The 19658-nt window shown below is 47.3% G+C and overlaps 1 protein-coding gene across 1 annotated transcript in view; it reads right to left on the reverse strand.

Moving 5' to 3' along the window:
• The window catches only part of ADCY10 (adenylate cyclase 10), a 72939-nt gene that overhangs the window by 17437 nt on the left and 35844 nt on the right, over nucleotides 1-19658 (reverse strand). Inside the window, exons 18-25 of the mRNA XM_030302858.1 lie at nucleotides 19318-19454; nucleotides 14864-14992; nucleotides 13369-13647; nucleotides 12968-13258; nucleotides 4524-4593; nucleotides 4037-4268; nucleotides 1675-1782; nucleotides 1051-1226 (exon numbers count right to left, since the gene is read on the reverse strand). Of these exons, the coding sequence (XP_030158718.1) occupies nucleotides 1051-1226; nucleotides 1675-1782; nucleotides 4037-4268; nucleotides 4524-4593; nucleotides 12968-13258; nucleotides 13369-13647; nucleotides 14864-14992; nucleotides 19318-19454 (1422 nt within the window). The remainder of the gene's footprint in view (nucleotides 1-1050; nucleotides 1227-1674; nucleotides 1783-4036; nucleotides 4269-4523; nucleotides 4594-12967; nucleotides 13259-13368; nucleotides 13648-14863; nucleotides 14993-19317; nucleotides 19455-19658) is intronic.

The raw sequence follows: 19658 nt of genomic DNA on the forward strand, positions 1-19658 counted from the left end.
GACGAATTCCAGGTACTTTCAATTTAGACATTGATGACGCTGATTCTGTGGTGGAAATTATTTTTTAAGGCCTCGGAAGAAACATGGACAGCATGGGACGTTCATGACGGCCCTGGAAACTCTGGCATTAACATTGCTTCTTGTCCTCCTTTTTGAGGTCAGAACCTCTGGGGGGGCGGGGTTTGAAACGAACATCTCTGCAGATGTTTCACTCCCCCCCCCTTTCCCTCGTGCAGGTCACTTCCTGCTCCTTTCACACAAGTGGCTGTAAACTAGGCTTGTGAAAGTTAGGGAACGAAAGGGTGGGATGCCCGGTTCGATTTGCAATTCAAAACACATAATTTGTTTAGACTGCAAACGTCCTGAACATTTTCCGTGACGTATGTACACGAGAAAAGTGATTCTTTGTCTGTCTGAACTTCAAATTTAACTAGGCATTCTGTCCCCCTACTCAGTTTATCCCCCCACCATCATTATTTTTTTTATAGTTCTTTATAGGCAAAATTGACGTGCGTGGAAGTGTACAAATCTTAATGGTTTAATCTTGACTGATGGATACATCAGTCAACCCACATTGCAAACCCCCCCCCCCCATTGCAACCCACATCCCTAACGGGATACACAGATGGGTGGCAGTTTGTCCTCTGCAGATGCCTTGGGCACCTGCTATTTTAGTTTTGGGCAGGGACAGTACCCAGGGCTGTACCTCCTGGATGGAAGAGGGCTTGTGACAGAGGCCCCGGGAGCTTGCAGCTTCCACAGAGGCACTGATGGGACCGAGTAGGGCAGGGCACTTGGCAAAGGGCTTCCTGATGTTTCTGTCACTTGAATCCCCTTTCACAAAAGCTGCTGTGAAATATTCCAGGGCCACCCCGCCCTGTCCTGGGAGGCCCTCCCCCTACTGGCTCTGCCCGCACCAGTGAGCTAGGTCAGAGCCACCCGGCCTTCTGGCGCCCCCTAGAGGCCCAGGCATTGGGCGCTGATGGAGTATGTGCAGGTCTCTCCCTCTGCGGAGTGAGACCTTCGGCTGTTCCCAGCTCCTTCCCTTACCCTGGAGGTGCGCTCTCTTGGGCCTGTTGATTTAGGTAGTAAAAGTGTCTGTTTTTCTCAACATGGGTCTGGAGAAACAGGGAGATTAAGTTGTAAGGAAAGATTCGGTGGAGAAGCTTCAGGGCCTTCCGCAGCATTTTCTTGGCAAGCACCATCTGGCCCATGTTGAAACAGACCTGCAGGGGACAAGGGGAGGGGGGCGGGGGGAGGAAGGAGAAAGAGCAGGGATCCTGGACTTCATCGGCAAGTTCCAACGACACGTATTTGGGGGATTCTTAACACAAAGGCAAACTTAAGGCCCAGGAACAAAACCCGCCCTGGCAGAACCGTAAATGTTTACAAATGTATGCGTGGAAGGATGGCTGGCTGAGGGACCAGAGGTCTCATCGCGTCTTTGCTGTGCGTCATCGGCCGCCGAGAAAGTGTTCACCCGCCCCGGTCCGTTAAAAAAACATTTCGTAAAGACGTCAACCACAAGGTCAAGGGAAACCTTGCTGGCAAGCGAGGGCGCGGAGGGGTGAGAAGCGCGAGGACCGGCCGGGAGGTACAGAGCTGACCTGTGCCGCTTCTCCGCAGCGCCCCAGGGACGAAGAACACGTGCTCGTGTTTCCAGTGGCTTCTTACCTCGCCTTTGAGGCTGTAAAAGGTGGCGGACTCAAAAGTGTGACTCCAGGACTTGTCTTTCTTGAGCGTCCTCAGCAGCCTCTCCCCCTCATTCAAATAGATGTAGGCCTGCAGCCGGCACAGGGACACAGAGGGGCGGGTCAGCGGGGTGGCCGCAGGGGCCCGCCGGCCAGCCTCTCCGGGCCCCTCTTTGTCCCCGAGCTCACTCACTCCGAGGGATGAATCTGGGCAGCTTCCTCCGCTGAGTAATTCCATGGCCCGATTTCCAACAATGTACCCACCCCCTACCCGGATGGCACCCCCCACATCCACAAGGAGCTGGTCTCTACCTTGGGAATGAGTTAGGATCCCCCCCCCCCCCCCCCCCCGCCCTGTCCTTTGCCAGGGCCATCTTTGGAAAGGACGGGGAAGGCCCTGAGCAACAACCCCCACCACATTTTAATTAAGCCTTCTATGACATCGTTAGACGGGACAGCCTTGGTACCTGTGAGTGCCAAGTCAAGGGCACAGTTGAAGAGTAAAATAAAGGAAGGCAGTATCCTCAAGTCTCCTACAGCCAAAGGGGTATGAATGGGAGGCAGGAGAGAGGCACACATGAGTTGGCCACCAGCCCTGGTCCTACCAGATTTTGTTTGATGGGAGAGAGGCTACCAATGGCACATTCTGGGTACCTTGTACCTGGGCTCTGCGTCCAGTCATTGCCTTTCTGACTATTCCTATTCCCTGCTGATTGAAAAGGGTGTATTAGGGGGGCGCCTGGGTGGCTCAGTCGGTTAAGCGTCGGACTTCAGCTCAGGTCACGATCTCGCAGTATGTGAGCTCGAGCCCCGCGTCGGGCTCTGTGCTGACTGCTCAGAGCCTGGAGCCTGTTTCAGATTCTGTGTCTCCCTCTCTCTCTGACCCTCCCCCATTCATGCTCTGTCTCTCTCTGTCTCAAAAATAAATAAATGTTAAAAAAAAATTTTTTTTTGAAAAGGGGATATTGCACAGACTTGGCAAATTGGCTCCCCGGGCTACCTAAACCTTCTCTTCCTGGGACTCACTGGCCATATCCCCCTTTTCTCTGTGTATCTATGTATCTATGTATCTATCAAACATTATCATCATCATCTATCATCTATCTATCTATCTACCTATCTATCATCTATAAATATATATAAAAATGCATTCCATAGGGGCTCCTGGGAAGCTCGGTTGGTTTGGTGTCCGACTTCGGCTCAGGTAATGATCTTGCAGTCTGTGGGTTCAAGCCCCGTGTCGAGATCTGGGCTGACAGCTCAGAGCCTGGAGCCTGCTTCAGATTCTGTGTCTCCCTCTTTCTCTGCCCCTCTCCCACTCGTGCTCTGTCTCTCAAAAATAAACATTAAAAATTTTTTTGATGCATTTTTTTGATGCTGCATATATATATGTGTATATATGTATATATATATGTATATACATGTATATGTACATGTATATGTACATGTATATATATATGTATGTAGATATATGTGTCTATAAATGTATATATATGTATATATGTATATATATACACAAACATAATATGCCTGGGGACTTTCATCTTTAACATAAATCCTGAGAGCACTGGGGCTTACTAACATTCTTAATGATTAATTTTTACATTTTACAAACATCTCAGGTTCGAGGGTCGATTAGGCTGCTGTGATCACAAGCAGCCATAAATGTGGAACAGACCAGCAGCGTGGACTTGACCTGCAGGCATGTCTGCTCAGGTACGTGAAGCTCTTTCTGAAGCTGGCTGAGTCAGAGGGGCATTTCCTGAAGTGAGTTTATGGAATGTTCGTCTAGCCAGCTGCTCTATGAAAAGAGATCTAAGGTTCCAAGAAGTTTGAGAAACGCAGTATGCCCCAGAACCGGCCTGACCCTCTGGGAGTTTTCCGCGTATCCTGACATGGTAAGGCCCGGAAATATCTGCGGTAAAGAAACCTATTTGGCCTGATGCGGCTCAGTGCTTCCCAAGTCACTGAAGAGTGAATTCTCTTTATTTCATTACACACGCATCACATCCCCACGCTTCAGGGGGTGTGTTGCCCTAGACTGTTATTTACAACTATCCTGGAGAAACACCACAGCGTTGGGTCTAAAGGTATGTGTGATAATGTAACGCAAGTTCCGCGAAGACCAAAGTGGGCGAGCTCCTTGGTTCTCGTTTTCATTTTTCAATCTCAGGTCCTTTCCCTCCTAAGCAATGTGATTTTCAGAGGAAAGAGGTGCTGGCAGGAAATCAGGAGCATGCAGGAATTCAGAAAGCCCCTTGAATTTCCCTGCAGGCTCTGTGGTCTCAGGCTCGGTTGGGAGGGGGGGATGGGATTGGGCGGAGATCTGGGTTGAAACACCTTACCATGTAATTATCACCCAAGATGAGATAAGCGGATGCAATTTCTAGAAAGTAATATAAGGCTTTGTTGTTTTCTCCCAAAGCCACAAAATGGTGGGCCAGAGGCATGATGACCATCTCTAGGATCTCCTCACACTGGCAAGACTCCAGAGGGATGATGTCTTCCTCGGATGTCCTCATTTTTGTTATAACGATGTCGAAGAAACTCAAGATCCTTTCTTTTATTTCTTCAGGACTGTCCAAATGAGAAATAAATAGGAGTCGTAACTTAGAGGCACACTGAGTTTTTGATAGGAAACTGTCTTTAACAATGAAGAAAAGAGCAAGGCAAGAAGACCTGACGTAGATGCTACGGACGGAACTCACCAGACACACACACGCCGACACTTCCCCACTCGCACCTGAGAGGTCCTGAGAACTGACCCAATGATCCTGAACTCAGTGACAACGGTCTATGCCCTACCTCCTGGACAGTTACATACGCCCGTACCTGAGGTTTTCAGCAAATAGCTCAGATTTCTTAGGGGTCTCTATTTTGGAGAAGGTGATCTCTTCTTCAGCTAGAAAATAAACAAACACATGACTCGTCTGGGTCGCGAAATGTTCCGTGTGGCAGAAATGTCTGGCGTCCATCCAAGACTTGTTCCTCTCTCACTACATACTTGCTGACCTGCCAGGAACTACATTTCCCAGTCAGTCTCCGTTTCATCTTAGGTGAATCTGCATAGATTAATTTAAAATGGAATGATGGCAGAAGTAATATCGGGTGCCTCTGAGCTGAGATGGTTCGGTGTCGTCTCCACCCTTTCCTTCCACAGGAAAGCAAATAATCGTGAGACGCTAAGGGACAACAAAAGGGCAAAACGGAAGGAACCTGGGTCCCTGGCTTTCAAATTACTGGCGTGCATGTAGGGAACCCACCCGGATGGAAATTTTAAAGACAGTGAGGCAACGTGAGCCTTCTGTGAGCTAAGGAGAAGGCTAGGGGTCTGAGGGTACAAAGGAGGGGAAAGACCGTTTACTGTGTTTGGAAAACAAAAGTTGCCCTGTTATGCAGATAAGTTTCTCAGGTAAGGAAGAATCTCCGTCAATAGCTCTCTTCCTGTTAAAGCAGGCAGTTAATTGAGGGGCTGGCGAAGAGCTTTTTCCCAACCTGCTGGGTTTGGATTGCTTTTAACTCAAAATAATGTTCATGTCAAAGTGGGCCATCTTGGGGTGAATTGCCCTTGGCCCCGACAGTGTTAAGGCGCTGAAATGTTGGGGTTTATTATAGATGATGATCGTATCTTAACGAATTTATCCTGCAGCAACTAAAACGATTAATTAACAATCTGTCTGTAGTGGAGAAGCGTAGACATTGAAATGTATACCCCGAAGGCAGACAACCTTGAATTTAAAAAGCTTCCGTCAGGGGCGCCTGGGTGGCTCAGTCGGTTAAGCGTCCGACTTCGGCTCAGGTCATGATCTCACAGTCCGTGAGTTCGAGCCCCGTGTCGGGCTCTGTGCTGACAGCTCAGAGCCTGGAGCCTGTTTCGTATTCTGTGTCTCCCTCTCTCTCTGACCCTCCCCCGTTCATGCTCTGTCTCTCCCTGTCTCAAAAATAAAAGTAAAATGTTAAAAAAAAAAAACTTAAAAAGCTTCTGTCTATCCAGACTCCAGGAGAGTGGAGACTTCCGTAATGATCTCAAAACAGAAAACAAATGAGGATGATTGGATGTAGCCACGTCTCCCTGTAGGAGGAAGGAGGAACCCTAGAGAGGGGAAGGGACTTGTCTCAGATCATCTGTTAGGGATGAAATAAGACCAGCACCTAGGTCTCCTGGCCCCAAAGGAAATGCATCAGTCTACAGGACGTGGGGAACAAAGGCAGAAGGAAAGGGCAGATAAAATTAAATTTCCCTATCACCTGCAGCCCACTGACACATACCTGAGGCCGGCAGTTTCTCCGGGAACTCACTACTGTCTTAACGCTAAAGCTTCGCTAGAGGGAAAAACAACCTCGGTCTGACAATAGCTAGGCCTCCCGTGTCCTGTGAGTTGCCTTTAGCATATGGAAATGTCATCGGAAACTTCCCCTGGACTTTACCCCTGCCCCCATCCCCATAGTATGTAACCAGTCTCTCCTCACGGTTCCGGGGCAGCTCTTTCTGCCCAGAGGTCCTGTCCCCGTGCTTTGAAATCACCTTTTCGCACCAAAGAATGTCTTCAAGAATTCTTTCTTGGCCATCGGCTCCGGACCCCCACGAACTTCCACTATTATCTTCTGATTTCTAACAACGCAGTTTAAGCCCCTAGTCATCACCTTCCTTTGAAAAGCCTTCTGTGCCCTTGTCGCCATAGGTCTAGTGTCCCAACCACAGATCTAGTGTCCCAACTCACGGGTGCCCTGTGCCGACCTCGGTCACAATCCTTTTCACACTGTGTAAGGAAGAATTTGCCCACCTCTCCTCCTACGTTGCCAGTTAGTGTATTTCTAGCGACCAAGAGCTGAATAAATTGAATTAGGCCTCTTTCCTTGTACTCCTCTAAAACGGGTCTCGTGGAGGTTACCGGTGGCTGCCGGTTGCCACCATGCGGCCAGAACCAAAGGTCACGTATTTGTCTACATCTTATCACATCTCTCAGCAGCACTAAATACAGCTGACCGCTCGCCCCCTCTTTTCGCCAGCTTTTGGAACAACCATTCCCCTGGTTGCTTTCTTCATTGGCTGCCCACTTTGCTGGCTTCTACTCCTCTGACAACATTGGTAAGCTTCGGTTTGGTCCTGGGCCCCTTTCTCTATACAAATTTTTCCTGCGTAATGTCGGCTGCCCACGACTATAAATTCCATGCATATGCCAATGACTTTCAATTTTTTAATCTCTAAACCCTGACATCTCCCCTTAACTACAGGCTCATATACCCAGATGCTCCCTTGGCAACTTTTGTCTGAATGCCTAACAGGCATTTAAAAATTAATATGATCTGGGGTGCCCAGGGGGCTCAGTCGGTTAAGCGTCCAACTTCGGCTCAGGTCATGATCTCGCGGTTCGTGAGTTCGAGCCCCTCATCGGGCTCTGTGCTGACAGCTCGGAGCCTGGAACCTGTTTCAGATTCTGTATCTCTCTCTCTCTGACCCTCCCCCGTTCATGCTCTGTCTCTCTCTGTCTCAAAAATAAATTAACATTAAAAAAAATTTTTTTAATTAAAAAAATTTAACATGATCCAAACAGAACTCTTGAATCTCTCTTCCATAAGCCTATATCCACCTACGTTTTCCTGATCTTACTAAGTCTCAGTGCCATATATCCGCTTTCTCAAGGCAAAAAACCTAGGCAGTGTTCTTGATTCTCTTCTTTCCCTTATCCCCATTTAGCCCAACAGGAGGTCCCATTAACTTTACCTCAAAACACACCTGAAGTGTTTACTAAAGTGCTGCCCTAGTCCACCACCAAATTTTATCCGGACAAGTATGAAAAATTGATCTCCCTTCTAGTCCTATCCCCTTAATCTGTTTTCTACAGAGAAGGCAGAATACGTTTTTATTTATTTACTTTAATTTTTTTCAGAACAAGTTTTTAAAAACATGACTCAGATTTCTGTGGCAGAAACTGTTGTTTCCTATCTCAACTCCATTTTCCCTTTTCTCCTTACTAATAGAACTCAATTCTACTCAGGGCAGCTACTTCCTTGCAACGGGATAGAGCCATGTAAGTTCTCAGTAGGACTTCTAGAAGAGTCCTTAAAAGGGCATGGGCATCCTTTTCATTTCTTTTGGTTTCTCTTCCTCTAGTCTTAAATGTAAACATGATGGTTGGAGCTCCAGCAGCCATTTGTGGACCAAGAGTTTCTGAAGATCATGAAGCCTTTATACGAGTCCCAGAGATGAGACAAACATTTTACATGAGAGAGAAATAAATTTAACCGTAAATAAATTTAGGTCATTCCACCTGGGTCCTTGTTACATACATCCCATACTAATTCTAATTTCAATTCATCTCCAGTGTGTTCCAACTCCCTTAAAAGAAAATTCAGACTATTTATCAAGGCCTATAAGGACCTTTGATGGTTTTATTAATTAATCTGTTTATTGTCTATCATCAGACTTAATGAAAATTCAACTATATGAGAGTAGGCACATGTCTCTCATTTTTATCTTATTTTAAAAAAATAGTTTTTTAGTGTTTATTTATTTTTGAGGCAGAGAGAGACAGAGCACGAGTGGGGGAGGGGCAGAGAGAGAGGGAGACACAGAATCCAAAGCAGGCTCCAGGCTCTGAGCTGTCAGCACAGAGCCCGACACGGGGCTCGAACTCACAAACCATGAGATCATGACCTGAGCTCAGGTCGGACGCTTAACTGACTGAGCCACTCAGGCGCACCACACAGCTGTCATTTGTAGCATGATACCCCTGGTACTTAGATCACTGCCTAGCACATAGTAGATACTCAATAAATATTTGCTGAATAAAATGCACATTTGTTGAAAAACATAAAAAAGAAAAATAAAATGCTATTCCTCCATCAACATCTACATACACACACACACACACACACACACATATATTTTTAAAGTTTATTTATTTTGAGAGACAGTGCACGTGTGCACACATGGGGGACAGAGAGAGAGAGAGGGAGAGAATTCTAAGCAGGTTCCGTGCTGCTAGCACAGAGCCCAACATGGGGCTTGATCTCACTAACTGTGAGATCATGACCGCTGAAGTCAAGAGTTGGACGCTTAACAGACTGAACCACCCAGGAGCCCCAACATCTCTCTATTTTTTTATGTTTCAAATTGTAATAGTGATAGAAGGAGATGCAGAGACAAGCAATATTGGCTAGAAAAGGAAACAAAGTTGGGGAGGGGTGTCTGGTGGCTCAGTTGGTTGAGCATCTGACTTGCTGATTTTGGCTCAGGTGATTTCACAGTGAGTGAGTTCAAGCCCCAGGCTGGGCTCTCCTGACAGTGTGGGGCCTACTTGGGATTCTCTCTTCTCTCTCTCTCTCTCTCTCTCTCTCTCTCTGCTCCTCCCCAACTCTATGCATGTGCGTGCTCTCTCTCTCCCTCTCAAAATAAATAAATAAACACGAAAAAACTTTAAAAAGAAGAAATAAAGTTGGGGAATACAAGATACGGTTTTTGTCGTTATATCGTCTACCCCTCAGGTGAATCATATTACTTATTGTTCTCAATTTTCTTCATATATGAAGGAAATATTTTATTAAAAGTTCCCTACTTCAAAGAGAAGATGTCAAAATCGAAAGGAAAAAACATAGGGGCACCTGGGCGGCTCAGACGGTTGAGCTTCCGACTTCGGCCCAGGTCGTGATCTCACAGTTTGTGAGTTCGAGCCCCGCGTCGGGCTCTGTCCTGACACCTCGAGGCCTGGAGCCTGCTTCGGATTCTGTGTCCCCCTCTCTCTCTGCTCTTCCCCTGCTCACATGCTGTCTCTCCCTCAAAAGCAAACAAAGATTAAAAAAAAATTTTTTTTTTAAGGAAAAAAAATACACAAAATGCTTGTAGGTTCTCAGAGGGAGAAAAGCCAAGATATCACTTGCTCATCTCGGGGTTTCAAAGACCTGGAAATAAGACCTCAGCTTCAAGGTGACAGATTGAACTCTTTTGTTTCTCTCCTGTACCTCCGGGTCTACGACAATTTTACCCCATTAAAATGAGAATAAAATACATTTTAAAAAGCACAAACCCACAATGTATAAAATAGAAGGGATCAATTCCTGTCTCGGGGCCTTTGTGCTGTCTATCCCCTGCCTGGATTCTCTCCCTCACCAAGCCCGAGACAAAATCCCTCACTTCCTTCATCTTCCTAGGAATCTCACCTCTCAATGAAGGCTTCCTATTGGCTCTACATTCCTAATCCCCCTGGCCCTAACTAATATTCTTTTCAGTTTTCTTCCTTGGGATGGGATTTACCCCTTGTGACATCCTATAGATTTTACTTCTTTACTAAATTTTTTTCTCCATCGTCTGCTTCTCCACAAGAGAATGCTCTTTTTTTTTTAATTTATTATTTTTGTTATTTTTTAAACATTTTTTTAATGTTTATTTGTTTTTGAGAGAGACAGAGACAGAACGCGAGTGAGTTGGGGCAGAGAGAGAGGGAGGCACAGAATCTGAAGCCGGTCGCGGGGCTCGAACTCACAAGCTGTGAGATCATGACCTGAGCTGGAGTCGGGGCGCTCAACCGACTGAGCCACCCAGGCGCCCCTGGTGGATGGGATTTCAACACGTTTGGAAGACAAAGGAGCTAGAAGAGTGGTCATTGATGAAGTAGGTAGAGCGACCTGAAGGACGGAGCCCCGGAGAAAGATCTTTGGGGATCAAGACTCATGAAAATAACAGCGTTCAAGAAGGACTTGAGGACAGAGAGAAAATTGAAAAGAGAATCAACTTCCTCCCTCTCTAATCGACACCTAATGCCATGTCTTTGAACCTCTTCCAATTACAGCTGACCTTTGAACAACACAAGGGTTTTGGGACGCAGTTGAAAATTCCCACCCCCAGCAGTTGAAAATTCACACATAACTTTTGACTTGCCAAAACCTTAACAGTCTACTGTTGACCAGAAGCCTTACTGATAACCTAAAACTGATTACCATATTTCTGTTTTCTGTATTATATACTGTAGCCTTGCCATAAAGTACTAGAGAAAAGAAAATATTATTTATTTTTTTTTAATTTTTTTTAATGTTTATTTATTTTTGAGAAAGAGACAGAGTGTGAGTGGGGCTGGAGCAGAGGGAGAGGGAGACACAGAATGCGAAGCAGGCTCCAGGCTCTGAGCTGTCAGCACAGAGCCCGATGCGGGACTTGAACTCACAAACCGTGAGATCATGACCTGAGCTGAAGTCGGACGCTTACCGACTGAGCCACCCAGGTGCCCAAGAAAATATTATTTAAAAAATCATAAGAGAAAATACATTTGTAGTGCTGGACTGTATTTATTGGAAAAAAAATCTGAAATGAATCTGCGCAGTTCAAACCCATGCTGTTCAAGGGTTAACTGTATGTCCTTCACCGGGTATTATCTACAGGCATAAGGTTCAAGGGTAATGAACAGAGGACCCAATCACGACAGACAGGATATTATCAAGAAGACGTTGCAAAAAAAAAAAAAATTATCCTAGAAACTTGAGGAAAAATAAACTTTCATTAATAACCGTATTCACAGGGGCGCCTGGTTGGCTCAGTCGGTTGAGTGCCCGACTTCGGCTCAGGTCATGATCTCATAGTTCGTGGGTTCGAGCCCCGCGTCGGGCTCTGTGCCTGGAGCCTGCTTCGGATTCTGTGTCTCCTTCTCTCTCTGCCCCTCCCCTGCTCATGCTTTGTCTCACTCTGTTTCTCAAAAATAAATAAAGGTAAAAAATTTTAAAAAAAGAACTGTGTTCACAGTATATTACTTGGTTCTGCAAATAGCATTTATGCGGTCTTCGTAAGGATTTATCTAATGATGATAATGTATGGGGATAATGATAATGGGGGAGAGGTCCTGAGGAGGAATGGGACAGCGGTAAGTCCTCACCCTGGCCTGCTGTATCTGTTGGCCACGGTAGGAAGAAAACAGATAACGTCAGAATTTGAGTTTTAGAAAAGCTGTATAAACACACCATTTCGTATATGGAGGCAATGACTGAAGAGAACAGTTAAGTCAAGGTGTTTGTCCCTGAGAAGTACTACTGAAAGCGTGTGGGACACTGGGTCTTGGGATCATTGTTTCTGTCGTAAAACTTTTCGGAAGTTTTTTTCTGGTCACAGAATCGCCGGAGCAAAACTGCTGAGTTACATTAGAGAACCCCCAAAATGAATGAAGTTGCTTTCTCCGACGACGCTAGCCGCCTGCTTAAAACCAACCGCTCGGATTGACCCATTGCCTGCTGCCAGCTGGTTCCTCGAGTCCTTCTTAAAGGTGATTATGGGGCGCCTGGGTGGCTCCGTCAGTTAGACGTCCCACTTCAGCTCAGGTCGTGATCTCAATACTTGTTGAGTTCGAGCCCCGCGTCGTCGAGCTCCGCGCTGACAGCTCGGAGCCGGGACCCTGCTTCGGATTCTACGTCTCCCTCTCTCTCTGCCCCTCCCCTACTCGCGCTCTGTCTCTCTCTCCCTCAAAAATAATACATAAACATTAAAAATAAAGAAATAAATATTTCTTTTGTAGCTACTCTGTGCTGGGCACTTTCCATACATTTCTTCCCAGTGTGTAATATCCACAAAAGATAGGAATCCTGTGCTTTTAAGCCTCTGGTTTCCTCACCGGGTTTAGCCACAGTCACCAAGGCTTTAGCTAAGACATGTAGCCCACCAGTTCTCCCTGGTCACCCACGAGGGGGGCTGGAATTGGGGTTGCGACCCTTGGCCTCACATCCATCGTGCCTACGGTACCAGAGTCCTTGGTCCCTTTTGCCCCTTGAAACCTGTGTTTCCCCAGATCGCGTGGCTGACTTGTGCTATCGGATGATAACTTTCTCACTTTTGCTTCACAGATGCCCTTGAACCCCTGCCCTGAGCGGGAGCCCCCTTTTCTGGCATCCTGACCCGCTTAGCCCTGCATAATTCTACCCCACTGGCATTCTTTCTCCGCTGGAACCTTGTTTCAGACCTGACAAAGCAACAGCATTCTTGCCTGCTGAGAAACACTCCTCCCTCTTGCTCCTGTTTCTGCTTCAACGTGTGAGACCCGGCCCCCCCGACCCCCCCCCACCGAACCTTCTATTCCATCCCTTGGTGTGAATTAAGCTGGGTCAGCTTAATCCCTCTGGATATTTTCCTTTGAGCTCTGGTTGCGCCCCGTTTCACCAGAGTCCTGATCGTCCTGATCCCCAAACCCCCTCTGACAGTCTCACAGCAAGACGGTTCCCGCTGGACTCGGCCCCCCCCCACGCCCCCCTCTCCCTCCCCAGGGGTAGTTAGAACTAACGGGGAATAAAGTAAGTCTTACTTGTAAATCCGCGGGACTTGGCCATCTTCTTAATAGTATCCAGGTCCAAAGTGTTGAGCCGAATGTCCACCGTGAAGTGGTGACAGGGGATGAAGTCGCCGCTTCGGCAGTGGTCACACCTGTGGGCATTTTCCTCTAAAAAGCGGGCACACTTCAAGTGCATGGCTTTCTTCTGGTCCTTCAGCCACAGCTCATAGGCCGTCTTCTGCATCATAGGCCTGCAGAATCGGATGATGTGGCACTCGATCACCTCGCTTTCCAGCTCGCGGAGCTCTTCCTCCTCACCGTGGGCTGGGACGAACAGAAAGGCGGCGGATCAGCCCCCCCAGCCCCCCTACCTCGCACGTCAGCCCTCTGACCGGGCAAAGAGGAGATGTGGCTTGCCTCCCGGATCTACTCACCCAGCCCTTCGCTGGGCTGCAGAGACAGGGAGCGATAGTTGACCTCAAACGAGGCCGCGTTCTGTCTTAGAGCCATTCGGAGCTCCTTGCCGTTCCGGAAGCAATCGAAGATGTTGGATTCCACCAGAGTGGCCAGGGCCTTGATCATCATCTTCATGTTCCAACAAGGGAGAACCTCGAACAACAGCTCCGTGGTGAAGGTCAGGCCGATAATGGCCGCGCATCTCACCAACATCTGGTGGGAGAGACTCATGCTATCCAGCTGAACCAGAGAGATTTCTGCAGGTGAAAAGCCACACAGTAGGGAACCAGTCACTCGTCCGGAGCAAATACGGCCCACGGGTGGACAGCCGTCCTGCTCTACTGTGCTCGCTTCACGCAACCCCGGCCATGCGAAACCAAATGAGGGATCTGCCTGGTGTCTACACCACAGACAGCATGCGCTGGGGGTACGAGAGAGGCAGGTGCCGGCGTCTGAAACACGCCCGGCATGACGGCCCGATCGGCATAAGACTGAGGTCGCGGTGTTCTGATCTGGAGCAAAAGCGTGATGGGGTTTGTGAGGAGAGGGGAGGTCACGGCGGGCCACGGTGGTCGGAGGTGAGAGCCTGTCATCCACGAGCTGGGTTGGCCTCTCCAGCGGGCCCTTGTCTGTCCTCGTCACTGACTCACCCTCCTCCCAGCACCAAGCCGCCTCTCCACCTGCCCAGAGACTCCTTCTTTCCTGTGACAGCCTATGACTACCACCTCTATGCTCACGACCAAGTGCCAGAGAGCTCTGAGTTCGAATCCTGGCTTCTCATCTAAGCCCAGGTGTCACGGTCACATGGCTTCCCAAACATTTCTACCAGGATGTCCTGCTATTACATCACCTGCAGTGGGACAAAATCTGCATTTCTCAACTTGCCCACAGAACACCGTAGAAGGCAAGCCAGTCCACCTTCCTACTTTGATAGACCTAGCGGAAGAAACAAATGATGCTTTGGGAAGACTGAGGACCTTGAGGTGTCCCTAGGTCACCCTTCAAAACCTTTTCAGTTATTTATAGATGGCATGGGTTGGAGCCCAAGTCACATCAGAATGTTGCTTGAAAGCCATTTTTCTTTGAAAGAGTAATAACAGAGCTTGGATATAAATTCCACACTCGTCATGTCTTTTAAAAGTAAAAGGCAGCAAAAGCTACAGGATTAGATTTTCTCTCTCGTTATGTGGCGTTGGTTTAATGAAAAATGCATTACGCTTCATCCTTTCATGCGGTTGAACAAAACTTTGTTCAAGTCAGCTTCCAGAAATTGCACAGGGGAGCAGGTAACTCTCCAAATTAGAAGCAGGGAGGCGAAGCCCACCGTGGAGACTTCGACTGCCCGGGGCAGCACAAAACAGACAAACGTCATCAGTCTATGATGACCTTCCTTTCTCCCTTTTACGCAGTTGTCCTCGAGAATGAAAAAGGGGAGTCTAGGTCCTGGAAAACGAACATGCAAATTGTCTTTACCTTTTAATGATGCTGGAGGTGACAAGTTTTTCAATATGACACCACTAGCGAGGTTACAGACTTCCTCATTTCCCTCCTCCTTACCGAGAGTAAAAATATTTAGCTCCTCTGTTGGCCTACTAAAATTCTCTACAGGGGGAGAACAAGGGAGAAAAGTTGAGAGTCATTTTTCTGTTATCTTGATTTTCCAAGAAACGTCAAGAGGGATCTTACGAGAGACAGTGCACGCAGAGACGTGTGTTGGCTCGCCAAATATTTTGGAATACTGTTTAAGCGAACTCATACGTGAAAACCGAAATGTATTCAAAAATGTTCTGCTGCCCCCAAAGGATTGGCAGTAACTATCAGAAGTCTTCTGTGGTACATGCGGTTTACAAAAAATCTGATTCACAGATTATCAGGACAGTATCTCATGGTGACATATATTCGCACGCGTGTTCAAATCTCCACACTCAGATGCAAACCCATTCTGTGGGAGACGACTTGACTCACCGCATGTTCATCAGAGAGAGATTGTTTAAAATGGTGAGGCTGGGGGTGCCTGGGTGGTAGTGACTCAGTCGTTCAAGTGCCTGACTCTCAGTCCAGGTCATGATCTCATGGTTCAATGAGTTTGAGTCCCACGTCGGGCTCTGTGCTGATGGTGTGGAGCCTGCTTGGGATTCTCTCTCTCTCTCCCTCTGTTTCTCTGCCCCTCCCCTGCCCTCTCTCTTGCTTTGTCTCTCAAAATAATAAGTAAACTTAAAAATTTTTAAATGGTGAGGCTGGATCGTAAACTTGCTTAGTAATTTTGTCTCCTGCTACTCTAAAATGCATTACTGACTTACCCTTCAGTCATTCATATAACACCTTCATCGTAAGGCACGGCGATATGTGATGTGGAAATATGGAGGTGAACATAGCTAAGTTTCCAGTCTGCTTGAGAGATAAGATATGTACGCAAGGAGCTAACTTTCCAGGCAGTAAACAGGTGCCAGGTGAGTGGGCTCAAAGACTGTCGAGAGTTCATTATCAATACGGTACAGACCCTTTGTGCACCATAGCCTGTGAAGGCTGTAAATGTGAATAATGCATGCTTCCAACCGCCATGAGCTCAAAGTCTACAGAAACAGAGAGGTAAGTAACTAATCGTCGTGCCAGGACGAGGGACCTAATAGCTAAAAAAGCAAGGAGTACTATGTCGTGAGAAGGGAGAAGAAAAAATGATTCAGTCTTGGATTCAGAAAGGCTTCATGGAGGAGAAAGTATTTTGATTGAATCTTGAAGGATGAAGGGGTTTTCCATTGGAAGACGGGCGATCAATGCGAAGGCACAGAAACCACAGGGCACTCGGCAAGTCAGGGGAGTGTAAGGAAACCAGGACAGCTGAACCCTAGCGTGTGGGATGCTGGAGTGCTACCGTGGGACATGTATTCGGGGAGACGGTTTGGGAGCAGAGGGTGGAGGGCGCTGAACGGCACACTGTGAAGTTGGGACTTTATTCCGAAATAAAGGGGACCTAGCACAGGTTTCCGAACAGGGGAGAGTAGTGATCCGCCAGCTACTTTTAGGAAAGTAACCCTGGAAGTGGGTATGGGAGGAACAAGAGAACAGGAGAAGGAAGACAGGGCAAGAAACGGTAACAACGGGCGATCAAGAAGGGATGGTGGGTAGGACTAGGTAGTGATACTGTGCGGCACACCAACGAGACGGAGGAAATGGGTCTAAGCAAGGTAGTGATGGCGCTGAGACATAAATGTTGCCAGTAGTCAGGCGGGGAAATACAGGAGGAGGTGCAGTATGGGGGGGGGGGGAGGGTGATGCATTTAGGTTTAAGGAGGCGGAGTTCGAGGGGGTCTGGAAGATGATCCAATGGGCAATTGGGAATACACCGGCTGGAATTCAGAGCGAGGCTGTGGTTGAAGTGCACACACACACACACACACACACGGAAGCTAGGGAGTAGATGAGTAACTGACCAACACCTGGGGAGAGAGAGCCGCAAGCTAGCAAGGAAGAGGGCTAAGGAACGTGAAGAATGCTGTCATCGTAGGAGTAGACCCAGGGACAGGAGACGAGCTGAGGGCTGGTTGGGGGGGACAGGAAGAGTTCAGAAGCAGGGAGGGGCGGTGCGAGTGTGTTTGAGTACATTAGGAGCAGGAGAGTGGGGTTCAAGGGCACGACTCGCTCCGTGCTCTTTTACGCGTGTTCATTTCCCTTTCTAAGACCTAGCAACTGTGAGACCCGTTCTTTCAATCACACACCTGTACCAACTGAGCGCCGCCAGGGTACTGGGCATGGTTCTAGGGTTGAAGATTCAAAAGTGTGCCAGATTTCCTGCCTCCCAACGCTTAAATTCCAACAATGGCAGGGAGACAACGAACAGTAGATAAATAAATTAATAGGATAATGCCATCATGCGATTTAGCTGTCTGATGAAATAAACCCAGTAACAGAGGGTGCAGGTCAGGGAGGCTTTCTTTTTTTTTTTTTTAATGTTTATTTATTTCTGAGACAGAGAGAGACAGAGCATAAACGGGGGAGGGGCAGAGGGAGAGGGAGACACAGAATCTGAAACAGGCTCCAGGCTCTGAGCTGTCAGCACAGAGACCAACGCGGGGCTCGAACTCACGGACCGTGAGATCATGACCTGAGCCGAAGTCGGACGCTCAACCGACTGAGCTACCCAGGCGCCCCGAGGAGTACAGTTTCCAGTCTTAACTCAAACTGTTAACGGGGTGATACCAGTAGGCTGTGATAACATATGCTATATGATGTAATAGCTAGAACAATCATTAAAAGTCTATACAAAGAGATAGCCTCAAAAATACTGTAGATAAATCAGAATTCTAAAGAATGCTCAGATAGCAAAGGGAGGCAGGAAAATGAGAACCGTAACATGGGGAGAGAAAAGGAAACTTTTCTTAAAATGGCAGACTTAATGGGGCGCCTGGGTGGCTCGGTCGGTTAGGCGTCCGACTTCGGCTCAGGTCATGATCTCACGGTCCGTGAGTTCGAGCCCCGTGTCGGGCTCTGTGCTGACAGCTCGGAGCCTGGAGCCTGTTCCGGATTCTGTGTCTTCCTGTCTCTCTGCCCCTCCCCTGTTCATGCTCTGTCTCTCTCTGTCTCAAAAATAAATAAACATTAAAAAAAAAATTAAAAAAAAAGAAAAGAAAAGAAAACGGCAGAATTAAGCCCTAACATATCAATTACTGCATTAAATCTAAATGGTCTAAATCTAATAACTGAAAGATAAATCACCTGAGTATATTTAACTACATGCTATATACAAGGAATTCACTTCAAATATACTATGATATAGGCAAGCTGAAAGTAAAAGAATAGAAAAGATATATCATGCAAATATTGATCAAAAGAAAACAGGAGTACCTGGTATAGTAATATCAGACAAAGCAGACTTTGGAGCAAAGAGAGTTAACAGAGAGAGAGGGATATCATATCATGATAAATGGGTCAGTTCACCAAGACAAATAGCAATCCTTTTTTTTTTTTTTAAGGTTTTTTTTTTTAACGTTTATTTATTTTTGAGACAGGGAGAGACAGAGCATGAACGGGGGAGGGTCAGAGAGAGAGGGAGACACAGAAACGGAAACAGGCTCCAGGCTCTGAGTTGTCAGCACAGAGCCCGACGCGGGGCTCGAACTCACGGACCGCGAGATCAGGACCTGAGCCGAAGTCGGCCGCTTAACCCACTGAGCCACCCAGGTGCCCCTAGCAATCCTAAACGTTTATTCACCGAACAAAAAATACGTGAAGCAAAAGCTGATAGAATTAAAAATAGACAAGTCTACAATTATAGTTGGAGATGTCAACATTTCTCCCTCAGCAATTGATAGGACAGCTAGGCAGAAAATGGCCCAGGATATAGAAGAATTCAACAACCACAGGGGCCCTTGGGTGGCTCAGTGGGTTTAGCATCCAACATGTGAATTTTTCTCATCACTGTCGACTCCCCACACAGACCTTTCCTTATCATTCACAGAAGCTTTAATCCTCCACTTTCTGGAATGCATCCTTTTCCCATTCTCCCCCTTCCGATGTTCAAATTATTCTCTTAAAAACTCCAACTGGCCTCCTTTATGCCATTATCTCAGATTTCATCCTCCCGTACGTGTCTGTGGTGTGGGAAACCTGGTGACAATTCACTTTGAGCTAGAAGACTCTGGAAGACAAGGTATTTTCTCCCACCACCTAACATCTAAATCCCCTTCCGTGTGGATTCTGGGCTTTAAGATTCCCCAGTGTTCTTCGGTGTTCTTTCCGAGGCACACAGTCTCCCTCCGTTCAGTGAGCCCCAGGCAACGTTAAGTTCTCTCTCCATCTCAGATATCAGAGCTGACACTCCTTGCCTCCCCAGTCCCCCTGACCCTATGGGATGCAGCCTGTGGAAAAAGCCATTCCTGCCATCCTCTCTGCAGAGGACAGAGAGAAAGAGCCTTCACCGGGAGACTTACTGAACAGGTTATTCCAGGTCATATTGGCCTTTTCCTCCACTTCCATTGGCTGGAAAATGAGTACCCTGTGATGGTCAAGGTTTTTTAGCAATTCTTCACAGTAAAATGGGATCCCACAGCTTCCCTCCACTAGGTACCTGCAGTGGGAACAAGGCCACCTGTTTGCACCAACGAACCATATTTTCCAAAGGAAAAATAGTTGACTCATTTCAACCATTTGAAAATAATATTATTCTCTATTTGTTTCCATTTGTTTTCCTTTTCTAGGGTTGCTTTTTTTTTGTGTGTGTTTATTTTGAGAGAAGCACAGGGTATGAATGGGGGAGGAGCAGAGAGAGGGG

The sequence above is a fragment of the Lynx canadensis genome, chromosome F1 (assembly GCF_007474595.2).
Source record: "Lynx canadensis isolate LIC74 chromosome F1, mLynCan4.pri.v2, whole genome shotgun sequence".
Classification (NCBI taxonomy): Eukaryota; Metazoa; Chordata; class Mammalia; order Carnivora; family Felidae; genus Lynx; species Lynx canadensis.